We start from the raw sequence: 16,757 nt of genomic DNA on the forward strand, positions 1-16,757 counted from the left end.
TGGGTGACATGAAGATATACTCATGAACACAGCATTTTAAAAATAAACTTTGTTTTTAATATTGTAAATTCACAAAAGTCATCTTTTTCATACACAGTCATACACAATACACAGTCATTGATTGTGGTTTCTTCAGTATTAAGCTTCATATATGTATGCATATACAGAAATTCATAGTGACATGTTGTTTAGTATTTGTGGAAATATATAAAGCTTAAGCCTCACTAACATATATGGGGATCACAATAAAAAAGGGGAAACAGAGGAGACTGGGGATTTCAGAATATTGCAGAAAATCCATCTACTATTTGTAGATGACAATAGATGGTTACATACTGTGGTTATGTGATATAAATGGAATGGATTAGATTAGATACAATTGAAGATACAGTATAAATCAAATAAGCTAAAAGCATAACAAGACAACAGCACTCTTAGATTACAATAAAAGGCAAATAGCAAATTTCAGTTAGCAATCCTTCAGGATAATGGGTCAATATAGTGGTGATGAACCCAGTAAGGGCTCTGTCTTCAGCACAAATTGGACCAAGAATCTGGGTATATGAAATATATAGTGAAACCCGTCTTAAGTAACCACCAAAGGGACTGACATTTGGTTACTTAATTGAAGGGGTCTTTTAATAGAAGAGGAGCTGAGCTATACTTAGTACAACTGAGGAATACTTTGATGTCATCCCTTAAAAGAGAGGGTAACCTTTTAGGGTAGTCTTGAATATAACTATGGTTTAGTTCTCCAAAAGTATGGATTGGGAGCGGTCAGCTCACAGTCTCCTCAGTGATTATCTCCAGCAGTTGCACTGCTGAATTTACCCCCAAAACAAGGCAGTTTATTTCAGGATAAATGTTTCAGTTTTGCCTGCCACAGACTGAGATGAAAATGCTCTGTCAAAAAGCCTCTTCTTTACAATAAGGTAATATCTTTTACTGGACTAACTTCTGTTGGTGAGAGATATAAGCTTTAAAGCTTAAACAGAGCTCTTCTTCAGGTTATCACCAACTGAAGTTGGTCCAATAAAAGAAGATATTATCTCACCCACATTGTCTCTCTAATAGCCTGAGACTGACATGGCTATAACAAAACTGCATTTTTTTTTAAATTTTTTGACATCCCTATTGCATCACAAGGCTTAAGTCCAGAAACATTAACAATTCGTGCCATCTATAATACGATCTTAGCGTATCACCACAGCCGCTGCTATTAAAAATCTTCCGGTTTGTACATCACAGGAAGTGTGTCAAGCATTGTACTTCCCTTTGTGGTGTACCTTCCATGTATTTCATTGCGGTGGTCAGTAACAACAGTGTTCAACCAACAGGAAACTGTGTTCTCTTTAATTAGCTAATGTTTGTGCATTTCTCACACGATTAGGGGTGAAATCCTTACTCTATTCAAGTCAGTGATAGTTTTGCTATTGATTCCAGTGGGGTCAAGATTTTATTTCTGGTGTCAGGTAGATTTTGAACTGGTGTAACTCCATAGACATTAATGAAGTTATTCCTGTGAAAATGAGCAGAGAATCAGGCCCATAAAGCTCTACCAAAGAGCTAAATATAGCTGAGTTACTATATTGCTTTTAACAAGGGCCTCCAGAAAAATCGTCTTGTTCTCAACAGTTCCAAGGATTGTAATGTCCTTGGTCTGAACAGGGTCTTCCGGGTGCACAGGTCTTGCTCTGCCCCCACACCTTGCTACATAACAGTGTTTTTAACCATTGTCATTTCCAACACTACTTTTGTCTTCTTCAGCCTCCACTTTTTATCCGTCATGCTTATTTTAATTCAAGGATTCTCTGCATTTTATTATGAAGTCAATAGAATTGCACCTGCTTATGTTAGTGGTAAGTTTGTCCCTGACTGCATGTGTGTGTAAGAGAGAGAATAAGCCTCTATGCAAATTTATATGAGAATGATTTACTGAAGTTTGTGTGAATACAGCATTATATGGGCATTAACATCAGTACATGGCACCACCATAGTGCATGTCATCTGAGGAGCTCAAGGGTATACTTTACGAAAGTGGATACTATTATTCTTTTTCTACAGATGGGAAAACTGAGGCACAAAAAGCCAAAGTAACTACCCCAAGGCCTTTCAGCCGATATAGTAGAGAAGAAAACCTGTCTCCTGACTCTGAATGGCTTGCTCTAACCACTAAACAGTGCCACCCAAGTTCCAGTTAGCCCCAGAGTCTTCCTCTGTCCAAGGGAGCTGTTACGCTTTCTTTTCACAGATCCAGCGGTTTGGTACAGAACAAGATATAGTACCCACGACAGTTAATCCGATTACAACACAAGCAGAGGTGTGACTATTCAAAGGTATCATAAATCTGTGTTGAGATGAAAAAGAAATGAGAATCAGGGTATTCATTCCGGTTATTCTGAATTATCCAAATTTATGCAATAACTCCAAGGACACACTAAGGATATTTCACCTTCTAGTCAGAAGTTTCCTGATGAGTGATGGAAGCCACTTCATATTGACACCTCCTTCAATCTCCACATTTCTGACACTCACACACTCAGTTTACTATTCAACTCTCTCTCTGATGCACACACAAATACAGTGAGTTCTTTATCTGGTTCTACAGAATAGCTTGGGAGATTCTCACTCTCTAGACCAGTGGTGACCAATTTTTTTCTTCCCCTCCTTCCCTACCAGGTAATGGAAAAATCTGTCCACACTCCCTGGGAGTCAGAGCCAGGGCCATGACCAGAGTTGTGTCCAGGAGCGGGGCCTGAGCCAGAGCTGCAACTGGGGCCACGGCCAGAGCAAGGAGTGGGGCCACAGTTGGGGCCAGGGCTGGAGTTGTGGCTGGTGGAGAGGCTGGGTTCTGGGGGAGGAGGGCATGTGGGTACCTGGGTAAGTGATGGCCCTTTGGGTGGGCTTTTGGGGGGAGGAGGTGTGGGTATCTGGAAGGGGGGACCCCATGGCTGGGTGCAGGAGGGAAAAGGAGTGTGGGTATCTGGAATGGGGGGACCCCATGGCTGGGTTCTGGGGGAAAAGGGGATTAGGGTGTATTGGCTGGGGGGAGGCCCCATGGCTGGGCTCTGTGGGAGAGGGGTTGTGTACTCTGAGGGGAAGGCAAGGGGCAGAGTAACAGGAATTGACTTGTCATAGGCGTTTCTTTAACTCTGTTCATGGGGGAATTTTTGTGTGTGTCTGTATTGTTACACATACTTGCTGACAGGTATTTTGAAATAAAGTACCAAAATAATTAAAACTGGCATGGTTATACAGTGTTATTTTGACAAGTAAAATTTGCAGAATTTTGCAGAATTTTAAAATATTGTGCATAGAATTTTTTATTTTTGGCGCAGAATGCCCCCAGGAGTAGCTTTTTAACCTTAGCATCTATTCTGCCTGTGTTACTCTTCCCTGTTGTAGGCACAGGAAAATCCTAGCCTTTGTTCTGTTCCCTTTCTCCACAATACACCTGTGGCAATTATTTCCTCTGATGTATCTGACACTTGGAGGTATAATAAGGAATAAACATACATGTCTGTGTTAAGCTCTGTGTTGTCAATCCATTTCCATCTACCTTCAGCTCCTCCGACTGACAATCCAGTGAAGTAATCTTCAGCTTTTGTGTTATTATGGAGGAACTCCTGCAAAGGAAGCGTACAGTGAGTACTGAGAATTCTTACCTGTGGCCAGAGACAATTCAATAGCATTAGCATCTATTTGCGGTGCCAGTAGGGGTGATTTTCTGGGTTTGTCCAGATTAGGAAAAAAGATTGGGGTTAGCTAGCTAACCCCGACCTAGCCAAAAAACTGTTTTCCTAGTCTAGACAAACCAAACTTGACCAAGAGATCCCCAGCAGCCTGCTGCAAACCCAGCACAAAGCCTATTAGGTCCCATCCCCCATCAGAGACTCTCTGTAGGACAACGCTCTCACAGGACTTTATGTCTAACAGATTTGCCAATGTCTCATAACAGGAGCCTATGAAATGGAAGGTGCCTATTACAGCACATTCCCATGGCGGGATATCTGGCGACATATCAGTATGCGCACCTGTGGCTTTATGCCTCTCCCCAGTCTCTCCCCAATCACCTCCCTGCCAAGTACTTTGACATCTGTCATATAGTACACAGGGGGCCTGGCTGTCGTATTGCTGGGCCCTGCCTATTTGTATGCTTATTAAAATCACTTAGTCATGCTAGCACACTGTGCATTGTGGTGCATCATAAATCCTGGAGTGGGTGTCTTCAATTAGCTAGCAGAGAAGCAGGTAATGAATCTGTGCCTGCACAAAGACAGCCGAGCCCCTGAATTGGTACTAAAGTAGGGTGTAGCTATGGAGAGAAGGGGAGAACTTGGAAGAGTGCACATAGGAAACTTGCATGGAGAACTCAGAGATGGAGAAGACAAGCTGGGAAGTTCTTTGAAGCAGAGTTCATGGTTTATATGCTCTTTCTACAATAGCTCTCACCAGTTCCTCTTTGCTGTTGATGATCACTAAACTAGAGTTTGCTTCAGAACATGCTCTTTGACTGGCATTCCAAGTCTTTTCCTGAACAGAAAAGAAGTAGCATTTTCCCCTTTGAAAGGTCCACCGTATCGGGCAGTCTGTAGGAGGAGCACATACAAAGAAAGGGAAATACCAACATTTAATTGGCAGGAAAAGAACTCTTCTCTCCCAATCACAGTTTACAGCAAACATCAAACTCTCAATGCACTGATCTTACCTGTTCTTCCACTGCTGGTTGAAGACCAAGAGTTCTCTGTTGAGTCATCAGTGGAGAAGATCTGTGAAACTAAACAAAAACCTAGCTTTTGGTCTCTGATATCTTTAATGCTATAAAAATAAACGTTGCAATAAATGCTTAGGCGGCATTTGCTCGTCTTGATTTATTAAGTGCCAGATGCCCTATGACAGTGGTTTTCAAACTTTTTTCCTGGGGACCCAGTTGAAGAAAATTGTTGATGCCCATGACCCAAAGGAGCTGGGGATGAGGGGTTTGAGGTGTGCAAGGGGCTCAGGGCTGGGGCAGAGGGTTGAGGTTTGGGGGTGAGGGCTGCAGGGTAGGGCCAGGAATGAGGGGTTCAGGGTATGGGAGGGGGCTCTGGGCTGGAGCAGGGGGTTGGGGTTCAGGAGGGGGTGAGGGATCTGGGCTGGGGATGCAGGCTCTGGGGTCGGGCCGGCAGTGAGGGGTTTGGGGTTCAGGAAGAGCTTCAGGTTTGTGGGGAGCTTAGGGCTGGGGCAGGGGATTGGGGTTTGGGAGGTGTTCAGGGTTCTGGGCTGGGGGTGCAAACTCTGGGTTGAGGCTGGGGATGAGGGGTTTGAGGTGCAGGAAGGGGTTCTGGGTTTGGGGGAGAATCAGGGCTGGGGCAGGGGATTGCGGTGCAGGGTTGGGGCAAAGACTTACCTCCGGCAGCTCACAGTCAGTGGCACAGAGGTATGCAAGTGGCTCTGCGCAGCTGTCGCCTGCAGGCACCACCCCTCGAGCTACCATTGGCTGGTTCCCATTGGCTGGTTCCCAGCCAATGGCTGTGTAGAGCTGGTGCCTGGGGTGGGGGTAGCACATGGAGCCCCATGGCCCCCTCCCTAGGAGCCAGACCCACTGCTGGCCACTTCTGGGGTGCAGCACAGTGTTAGAACAGGTCAGCACTGCCGACAGGACTTTTAACGTCCCAGTCGGCGGTGCTGACCACAGTGACCCAGTGCCTGGCATGCCACGACCCAGTACAGAGTCGTGACTCGAACTTTGAAAAACACTGCCCTATGAGACATGTCAGGAGAGACTGTTCTTGTCCTGGGAATCTTGTGACCTAAACAGATGGGCAGCACAACACGTACATTGGAAGGTTCTGTCCTGATGGGTTTTTGTTTATTTGTTAATTATGGGGTTGATGCGAGCGTTTTACTGATGTGGACTAGTGCTTCAGGGAAGAAGTGAGTTTTGAGGAACTATTTGAAAGACAAGAGGGTAGGTGACCATGCCGTAGTGTCCCCCACTGCAGAGAAGAGACAGGGATTCGCTCTAATGGATATAAAGGAGTTTATTTGTTGGGGCTGCTGGGACACAGATAAAGTTTATGGCTCTGTTGCTTATGGATTGACTAGCTGACACAGTCTGGGCTGAGTAAGGTCACCTTAAGTCCTGGCCTGGAAAGGGACTACTGATTGCACTGCAGGTGCTGGCATTCTGGGACAGGGAATGCTCCCCAGGCATGGGAAGCCAAAATACCATGCCTTCTTTCGAGTAAAAAACTGCCCCATGCCTGAAGACCATCCCCAGCCTGTGTCTTCCCTTACACAGACCTCTCTAACCTCATCCCCTTTCTGGTAAATGGTCAGTTTTGTCTTGGCTGAACACAACCACATTAAAAGTTATATCCAGACAAGCAAAAAGACAGACCATTTACCAAACAGGTCAGAACATGTTCAGCATCTTAAGCATCCTGGGCCAGCCTGGGTAGAGGGCACGAAAAAAAGCCTGAGAGAAGATGATGTTAGCGGTGAGGTTGGATTCTTCGATCGATCCAAGGGAGCAAGGGGGAGAATGGTAGACGATGAGGGAATCACTGTGCAGGGCCTAAAAGGGGAGGACGAGAAGCATGTCTTTGCTATGGAAGGTAGGAGGACAAAAAGTGGAAGAATTCAGAGAGAGGAGGGGCATGGTGGGTGAGGGGAAAGATTTTATCAGCAGTGGTCTAGATGCACTAGTCTGGAGGTGGATTGTGATGGGGATCAGGAAGGCCAGAAAGAAAGAAGTTGTAGGAGATGAGTGTGACGTTGCACCCCATAATGCTTTATAGAAATATGCTTACGAGTATAAATATGACATAACTGGAATATGTTTTATGTCAGCTATGCCATGTAACATATCTTTGCAAAGGTTATGTTCTTCTGCATATATTCATCCTATTTATATGTACGTATCATTTTTGTATTCGAAGTTATGAATATTGGATGTGTACTTGTTTGATTTTAAGTAGCCTCAGTGAAGCATTTGGTCAGCTTCTTGACATTCAGTAAGTGTCCAATCAAGAAAAACTTAAGCTGACAATAGACCTTGATAGATGCCTATCCATATCTGAGCTTTCCTGGCTATGTGGCTGGGCCTGTAAAGTTCTGAGTTATGCATGGACATATGACTTGCCCATGTGACTCCAAAACTCCATTTTGTAGCTGTAATTCTACACAGAGGGAGAAGGGGGTTTCCACTCAGAAGAGAGAAACTATGTAAAGTTTTTGGAGACCCATCCATTTTGTCTTCAGCTCGCTCAACAGACGGCCTCTCCACCCCAAAGGATACCTGAAAGAAACTGGAACAAAGGACAGTAACCACGGGGGTGTAAGTGATTGCTGGACCCAGACTAGAAGGAGGCTAGTCTGTAAAAGAAGCTTACTGGAACATCTCTGAGGGTGAGATTTCATCTGTAATCACTTTCTTACTGTATTAGGCTTAGACTTGCATGTTTTATTTTATTTTGTTTCGTAATTCACTTTGTTCTGTCTGTTATTACTTGGAACCACTTAAATCCTACTTTTTGTATTTAATACAATCACTTTTTACTTAATTAACCAGAGTATGTATTAATACCAGGTTGGGGGACAGTTGTGCATATCTTTCTATCAGTGTTATAGAGGGTGAACAATTTATGAGTTTACCCTGTATAAACTTTATACAGGGTAAAACAGATTTATTTGGGGTTTGGACCCCATTGAGAGTTGAGTGTTGGAGACAGGAACACTTCTTAAGCTGTTTTCAGTTAAGCCTGCCGCTTGTGAGGGATGTGGTTCAACCTGGGTCTGTGTTTGTAGCAGGCTAGCATGTCTGGCACAACCAGGCTGGGCACTGAAGTCCCCAGCTACCAGGGAAAACAGGCTCAGAGATAATCTCAGCGCATCAGATGGCAGTTCCCAAGGGGGTTTCTGTGATCCAACCTATCAAAATGAGCTTCCTGATTTACAATGCAAAATTGAAAAGGCTGAGATTTCCCTCTTTGCTGCACCCATCATTGTCCCCAAACCCCAGAACACACACACTATAAATTAGAGGTTAAGAAGGTCTGGAGATAACATTATTATAGTTGCTGGGATTATGGGAATGGCAGCAGAGGACTCCCCATTGAACCCTGACCTGCAAAAAATGGTGAATAGCCAGAAGACTGTCACTTCTTTGGACCAATGACATAATCATAGTACAGAAGTGCAGGGAAGGGCTCCAAGGAAAGCACAAACACAAATCCAGGTATAAGAAGCACAGGTATACCTGTAGCACACAAGGTTCAGGACACAGGGGCAGAGAGGCGAGACCTCATATCCCAGGTGGATGCTGCTAACCATTTCCCATCCACTATGATGAGTGAGGGACAATCCCATCTCTGCAGACCCCTACCCCACCTGGGATGCAAACACAAATATTAGTATCTCTCTGGGCAAATACCCCAACCAATGGGGTACTTTGCAGAAGTGGACATCAGTGTTGGGGAATCAGGAACACAAACAAGATAATTCCTCTTTTGCCCCCAGAGAATTTCACAGCGAATCCCAGAATCTCACTGGCTGGACATTACCTGGTCTGTTCCCCTCAGTTGTGGAATTGAGCATCCTCTGAGAACCCAGAGTGGGGAAGATCTGTGGAACTGAACAGAAGCCTAGCTGTTGGTCTCTGGGAGATGATCTATAACACTCAATATAAAGTGCACCTGGGGTGATAAGTTTTTGAATGGTTGTGCATTTCTTGTTTTACTTTAATATTATTAATATTGCATTTGGGAACCCCAAGGATTTCAGCAAGAGTTAATTATTGCCTCTCATTCCTTAGCCATGCATATTCTTAGGCAAAGAATACAGTTGGAACATATAGCATTTAGGGGAGGGAGTACTGCATCTCTGACATTCTAAGAAATAGCATCAAATGATAAATGATCAGACACATGCAGAAATTTAGGCAAAAAGAGAGGAAGCAGAGGTCAAGGACACAAGCAGTGATACAGACAACAAGTTTAGGTGGAGTTATGAGCATGGGAAGTGATGCAGGCATATGTACAGCCAAAACAATCATGGGTTCAGGTGCAAACTCAGCACAATGAGAGGCACAAATAGTAAAATTAAGAAAAAGGGCAGCAACAGACAAAGGCACATGTTAAGGCTGACTGCCCAGCTAACATGCTCTTCTCTTACAAGATGTGTGGCTCAGCTCCTGTCTCACATGCTATAGTTTCCACAAAGCATGAACTTCACATCACAATCATGGAAGCAACTGTGAATGGCTTTGGGGAAAGGACAGACCTAATCCATACTAGGGGATGCATGTAGATTTGGGGATAATTATAGTTCTCTAAACATGTTATACAACTGGATTCCCATTGGCATTGGAACTTGTTCATCAGCAGACAACACATGATGGCCATTCACTGGGCATCTCCACTGGTTTAGATGGAGATGCTTGCAAACTCCAGTCCTTTCTTTCTCTCCCAGTTGCTATAGACATACATAAGCCATTTCCTTTGGTAGCTATGGACCCCTTAGGAAATTGTCAGTTCATAGTAAAATAGGAAACTGGCTGTGGCAGTGTTGTGCAACAAAGTGAATATGTTCCTGCCAGATTACTCACTTCTGAGACAACCACTCCCCTTTCTTTCCATTTATGCATTGGCTGTGTCTCAGTGGAGTTGGTGGGGGTGTAATTTGTCAATTTGGCCTATAGGGAAGTAACATTACAGAGAGACTTTTCGTAGAATAAATACAAATGGGGGAAATACACATGACAAACAGATCCCCTGTATCCAAAGCCAGACCATACAGTTGCTGATTTTTTATATTCTGATCAGTACCTGGATACCTAAGGGGAACAGAGACCAAGAACTATGTGTGTGCAAAGCATGCCCATCCCTTTTCAAGGAAGGGAACATTCCCCAACAAAGACCAGCATCTCTCAAGTATATATTGAGATAGATAGATAGATAGATAGATAGATCAGACAATATTGGGAAGCACTTTTGTAATCCACTAGTCAGTGTGTGTTACAGGAACCCCTGTGGTCTAATCCAGAAAGGATGTAAGCGTTACAGCTACCAGCTACAAGAAGTTCACTTTTTAGCTCAAGCTGTAGCAACTTGTGTAATAATGGAGATCCCTGATTCAGTCCCAGTGTGTCATCCAAGAGGGCAGCCCTCACATTTCTATCATCACTATATGGATATATTATTGGTAAACTGTGATCTCCTCTGTATAAGTCAGGGTGTGTTTTGTGTATGAGTTGTGCAAGCAACGAAGTTGATGTTTTTCTCTTCTCTGAGGTAGAAAGTTGCACCTTCCAGCAAACTTCTTCCTTTGACTATTAGACAGGATTTAGTTATTATGAAATACAAACACATACAACAGCTAGGTTGCACCTCAGTTAATATGCCAACTTACACACCAGCCACTGTATGCATCTTAGTGCATACACATGGTCATAGACAGCTCACTGTTGCTTTGTGATCCCCCTCCACATCTATTTGTTGTAGCCATCTGATAGCTCTTTTCTTATACTTAGGTTGCTAGCTCTTATGGGAAGCTTTTTTTTTGCTGTATATTTGACATACCTAGCAAAATGGGCCCTGATCCCTGATGTGGCCTCTATGCCCTATGCAATACCAATATCAAAATTGTCAATTTGCCCTCTATTGTTGAATATAATTGTCACTGGAATGGTGTCTGAGCTAGGTGAGGATAAGAGGAGCAGAGTTAAGGTTGCTCAGGAGATCTTAACGGTCAGTTCCTATACTTTCAAACAATTTTTAAATTTTAATATTAACTTGAATTTCCTGGCTCTTAAATGTTTAGATTTTGAGAACCATGATGTTATCTTACATGTTTTCCTTAAGTTATGGATTTTTTTCTTGGCTATAACTCCAATTTACCAAAGTGTTTTGTCTGGGAATCTCTCCAGGTAGGTATAAAAATGTAAATAATCAATACCAATTGCAAAATATGGTCACAAGCACCATATAGCAGCTGACTCTCTTTCATCTTCACTATTGGCAAAATCCATTTGCAGGCTAAAAGACAGATTGGCCAGATGTTTCTTGCACTCTGTTAAAAATTGAAGAATATGAGCAATAGTAGGAAGTACTAGTACTAGGACTCAGAGCCCTCCATTAAAATGCCACATCCCTCCCCTCCTAGAGTTCAACCATGGAGGCAGGCAACAAGAGCATTTAAAGGTATATGGGAAGAAGAGATATCCAGGTAGCGAAGTCCCTGTCCACTTGAATTGCAGCTGAGCGGGGAAGGGAAAACAGCGTAAGGTACAGAACACAGGTATTATGTGTTCACATCAGTCAGTCATTTAGGCAGGTAAACAAGTTCTGCTCTAGCTGAAGGATTTGAGTTGTTTTCAAGCATAATCCAATGCACAGTTGTCCACCCTGGAGATGACAAAGGCAGTAACGGTGGTATGGATAATCTTGTTGAATGCCACCCTGTGGGATTTATATGGGCCTTGGCTGAGGCAGTGAGATTTAAATACAAAGATCCCAGAGAATGTAAATTCCACTTGAGAAATAACAAATACCGTTTGATACTCACAATATACAATGAACAGGGACATTCCGACGAGTTTAATGGCCAAGATGATCAAGCCAGGAATCACCAGCTGCCAGTTCATGTTATTGAATTTTAGCGCTGAAAAGTTTAAAATGACACAATTTACCACTTTGCAAGTGTTCTCCATTGCCTCCTGGGATCTACATGAAGTTTTTAGTCTGCACTCATCTCCATGATATCTGAGCACACAGGGATCTATGACAGCTTGTCATGAAATAGAATGGCTGTCATCATTTACTAGTAAAGTTTGTACTAGTAAAGTATTAGTTTGTTTTATTTTCAGTCTCTTCATTCCTTCTTTCAGTTGGACAAAGCTATCTGTGTAGCTGCTGTCTGGTTTAACAAACTACTGTCCATGGCAGAAGAGTCCAACATTCAACTGATTATTAGGTAGGAAGCACCTGCGGGTATAGCGGCATTGCCAAAGTAGTATGCAATAATAGAATGGATCACAAGTGAAATCAAGTCTCCCCAAGACTGATGAATTTAGAGTCTATGAAAACGATTACCTCATACAGTAATTTCAGTCACCATTATAAAACCAACACTTGTCAACAATGGTGGTGGACTTAGCATTGGAAATAACTGCAATAACTGACATACTATGGTAAATTAATAGATGGTTATCAGTTGACATTCAAATTGAGATCTCTAGTGAACTATTTGCTTCCTATATTAACAACTCCACTCTTGAGGGCATGTGACCTCAGACTCTTAAGAGTTCTGTGTAGCTCATAAGCTTGTCTCTCTCACCAGCGGAAGTTGGTCCAATAAAAGATATTACCTCAGTCACCTTGTCTGTCCAATATCCTGGGACCAAACCTGACTACAACAACACTACAAACTCAGGTTTCAGAGTAGCGGCCGTGTTAGTCTGTATCCACAAAAAGAACAGGAGTACTTGTGGCACCTTAGAGACTAACAAATTTATTTCAGCATAAGCTTTTGTGGGCTACAGCTCACTTCTTCGGATGCATAGAATGGAACACACAGAAAGAAGATATTTATACATACAGAGAACATGAAAAAGTGGAAGTATGCATACCAACTGGAAGAGTTCAATCAATTGAGATAATCTATCATGAGCAGGAGAAAAAAAACCTTTGAAGTGATAACTGAATGACCCACAGAAGGGCTGAGGATAACATAACACAGGGAAATAGATTCCATTCGTGTAATGACCTAACCATTCCGAGTCTCTGTTTAAACCTAAGTTAATTGTATCTAATTTGCATATTAATTCAAGTTCAGCAGTCTCTCTTTGGAGTCTGTTTTTGAAGTTTTTTTGTTGCAAAATTGCCACCTTCAAGTCTGTCACTGAGTGGTTAGAGAGGTTGAAGTGTTCTCCCACTGGTTTTTGAATGTTATGATTCCTGATGTCAGATTTGTGTCCATTTATTCTTTTGCGTAGAGACTGTCCGGTTTGGCCAAATGTACATGGCAGAGGGGCATTGCTGGCACATGATGGCATATATCACATTGGTAGATGTGTTTATGTGGTTTGTTAAAACTACAATGTTTGTTGGGCCTGTCGTATAGTAGGTGGCTTCTGGGTACTCTTCTGTCTCTGTCAATCTGTTTTTTCACTTCAGCAAGTGGGTATTGTAGTTTTAAGAAACCACATAAACACCACCCTATACGGGAAACCCACTGTCCACTATACTTACCTACATGCCTCCAGCTTCCATCCAGGACCCACCAAATGATCCATTGTCTACAGCCAAGCTCTAAGATACAACCATATTTGCTGCAATCCCTCAGGCAGAGATAAACATCTACAAGATCTCTATCAAGCATTCTTAAAACTAAGAAGCCCACAAAAGCTTATGCTGAAATAAATTTGTTAGTCTCTAAGCTGCAACAAGTACTCCTGTTCTTAGTACAAACTCAGACTCTTAAGTCTATTGAATGTGCAAATTGCCATGGTGGCCAAAAGAATGTTCATTTGGATCTGCAACTGGCCAAAAGATTGTGTGTCAGGCTAGTTACAGTGATCTACATATTTGTAACCTCCAGGTTTTATGATTGCAACTCATTATATCGAGGAATGAAGCAGCCCAAATGAGAAAGCTCCAGCTCCCACAGAATGCTGCTGCTCATCTGTTTAGTAACAAAGATTGCCATGAACATACCACACTGGTTCTCTGCTCTTTGTAACGGCTCTCCACTGACTACAGAGTGCAGTTCAATGCTCTGTCCTTATATCCATAGCCCTCAATGGGACAAGCCCTAGCTCCCTGTGGCTCTGCTTATACTAGGAGATTTTTCTAAATTTTCCCATTGGTGTTATCACTACTTCAGCTCTACCAGTCACAGCCATTGTGGGACTGCTAGAGTGACAGGGTTCCTGGCTGTTGCTAGCATTTTCATCACCATGCCATTGGACCCTCTCATAGGTAAGGAAGGAAGAGAGAGAGAGAGAGATTGTTCTTGTTATTATTGTTGTAAATACTCAGTAGGTGCTCAGACATTATAGTAATAAGGAACATTTAGGTGCAGCGAGAGAGAGAGAGAGTCTAATTACTGGTATTTAATTAGAGTGTGCCAAATTCTTCTGCAGTGTAACATAACTGAACTTCATTGAAGTTGCACAAGACCTGAATTTGGCTCAAAATGTCTATTCAAATTTTAGTAACTGTACAATAAGATAGATGGGCTATGCACTGAATCTCTACAGATAATTTCCATTGATTATTAACAAATCTGTGATTCCAATGCAATAACTAGGGCAACTAACATATATCCCTTTAAATTGAATGATAGTTCTTGCATAGTAATCATGTAATGCAGCCAAGCAGTTATTATACCTGGAGTACCACTAGTCAGAGACCTCGGTTCAATTCCCTGCTCTGTCACAGGCGTCCTGTGTAAACTGAGGCAAGTCACTTAGGCTCAGATCCACAACAGTATTTAGGCCCCTAACTTTCATTGACTGAATCCTCCCAGAGCATTTTGCAAAAGCAGACGGCATCTATATAAAGGTAAAAGGAGATGGTATTTGATCGGCAATATTTAATTTAAAAAAAACAAAACTTTTTTTTTAAATCAGCCTGTTGTATAAAATGCCTTACTCTGCATCCTTCCAGCCCCATGAAAATAGCAGCACACACCAGTGTGAGCAGTCTTCTGGGTCATCTACAATCTTGTATCCTATGCCCAGTTCTATATATCCCTTCCATGCTCCTCAATTAGAAACACCAATTGGAGTCTCTAACAATTAAACAGGAGACTGTGAATCTTGCTTATTCCAACCCACTGAAATCTTCGCAATCCCAAGAAACCATTATAGTCATAAAAGGCAGGAGAATTACAGGATTTCTCAGAAAGAGCTCACCACACAGAGGGGATGGTTCAAAAATCTTTTTCCATTGTATCTCTTGGTCTGGAATAGATGCTGTGGAAGGGAATTAACAGTATTTGTCCTTTGGGTCTTGGTCACAATTTTTTATATTTCTTGGCTTCCGTGGCGATCATGCTGTGGTTCCTTTTGTGTATGTGCCCCTCTCTCTCTCTCTCTCGCTCTCTCTGTCTCAGAAGAGAATCAGTGTCCATAAAGGCTTCCTCTTTTGTATCATTTCACAGGATGTGTGCTCTTCTAAACAGCTTGCAGTTAGGAAACACATCATGCGTCCACAACAGCTAAAGGGATGAGACAAGACAATGATGGTTTCATTCCTCGAGAGGCTTAATCAAGGAGAAGAGAGCACAATACTTTATGTCTACCCACACTGAGAGAGAAATGTGGGATTCAACATCTCTGGGCATTCTCTGTAACTCCCAGACTAAAGGACTTATTGAGAGATTTAATGGGACACTTAAAATGATGCTGAAAACTTTTGCAGATCAGCAGCCACATGATTAGCATAAGTAAGTTATCTGCTGTTTGTCTATAGGGAAGTTTCCCAAGCTCCTCTTTTAAACTGCTCTTTGAAAGGAGGGCGTGAGGGACCTCTGGAACTAGTGAGGGCTGAGCGGGAGGGCACTGCCACTTTGTGCATTGCACTAGCAAAAGTACGTATATACCCCATCACTGTAGTACCTGAGCACCTCACAATCTGTAATGGGTTTATCCTCATAATTCCCATGTGAGGTAGGGAAGTGCCTTTATCCCACTTTACAGGTGGGGAACCCGGATCCACAGAGTTATTTAGCCCGCTAACTTTCAATGAAAGTTAGGGGCCTAAATACCTTTGTGGATCTGAGCCTAAGTTACTTGCCTCAGTTTACACAGGAAGCCTGTGAAAGAGCAAGGAAACTCAGGTCTCTGACTAGTGCTCTAACCCCAGGCTCTTCCTTCCTCTCATATTTTAAGAAGCCACAGCTTGTAGTAATTAATGTGTTAACACTCATGTTCTACAGGGGACAATAACAGTTTATAAATTTTGCTGTTACCAATAGTCAAACCAAAAGCATAATGAATTACTCAAAAATGAACCTAACAAACTTTAAACTCAAATGGACAATTCACAGAGGACAAATGAATAAAGTTAATTGGGAGTTTTTCAGGGTCCTAGAGCCTTGGCTCCAGCCTTGAGCTCCAACAGCTACACTGAAATTAAACAATCCCTTAACCCAAGACCTGTGAGCCTAAGTCAGCTGGCACAGGCCAGCCATGGGCTTTTAATTGCAGTGTAAGCATACTGCTCAAGTGCTTAATTTGTAATGAAAGAAGTGCTGAGGCCCAAGCAATTGTTTTAGTTTCATAATTGATGTGGCAAGCCCACAGCTGCCGGGATATGAACTGCCAAGTCTAGAATCAGCCATGGCAAGTTGTGGCACACATTTAGCACTGAAACATACCCATTTTGGCCAGTTGGAGCTGCTGGGTGCTTAGTACTTTGAAAAATTAGATGATTTATTGAGAAGTTTCTGTAAGAAAATGTGTACATTTGAAATTTTGTATAGATTTTTAACAAACATATTATCAAATCAAAATACATAATTCTGACTGATTTTTTTCACCTATTATTGTTTCTAGTCTATAAAATAATGATGCTATAACTGAAAGAGAATAACGTTTTTCCGTCCTTCACTCCAGTTTCTTTACTTTGTGCATTTGACTTTCTTTCACAAAGCAACAGAAGCAAGAAAAACATCTTTAAAAATAGGTAAATGTAATTGTAAAACACAAAAAATAGCAACAGGACTTTTTGCGGGGTTGGCTGCCACCAGAGCACCCCTTCCTGGCCAGA

The 16,757-nt window shown here is 42.5% G+C and overlaps 2 protein-coding genes across 3 annotated transcripts in view; one reads left to right on the forward strand and one right to left on the reverse strand.

Annotated features, from left to right (window-relative positions):
• LOC123366406 (C-type lectin domain family 5 member A-like) overlaps nt 1-2,897 on the forward strand; it is a 32,769-nt gene extending 29,872 nt beyond the window's left edge. For both annotated transcript variants that reach the window (XM_045010114.1, XM_045010186.1), the window contains exon 8: nt 2,680-2,897. Coding sequence is in view for 1 of the 2 variants with exons in the window: in XM_045010186.1 (XP_044866121.1) it covers nt 2,680-2,730 (51 nt within the window). In the remaining variant the exon portion in view is untranslated. The remainder of the gene's footprint in view (nt 1-2,679) is intronic.
• On the reverse strand, nt 35-16,392 carry LOC123366727 (C-type lectin domain family 5 member A-like). Its single transcript, XM_045010426.1, has 6 exons — nt 16,366-16,392; nt 11,548-11,643; nt 4,709-4,777; nt 4,453-4,589; nt 3,517-3,626; nt 35-2,347 (listed from the first exon to the last, which is right to left on the reverse strand). Exons 1-6 carry the CDS (start codon nt 16,367-16,369, stop codon nt 2,233-2,235), a joined length of 531 nt encoding a protein of 176 aa, XP_044866361.1. The 5' UTR covers nt 16,370-16,392; the 3' UTR covers nt 35-2,232.
• Nucleotides 16,393-16,757: the final 365 nt, after the last annotated feature.

This window comes from Mauremys mutica, chromosome 1 (genome assembly GCF_020497125.1).
Source record: "Mauremys mutica isolate MM-2020 ecotype Southern chromosome 1, ASM2049712v1, whole genome shotgun sequence".
In the NCBI taxonomy this organism is placed as follows: Eukaryota; Metazoa; Chordata; order Testudines; family Geoemydidae; genus Mauremys; species Mauremys mutica.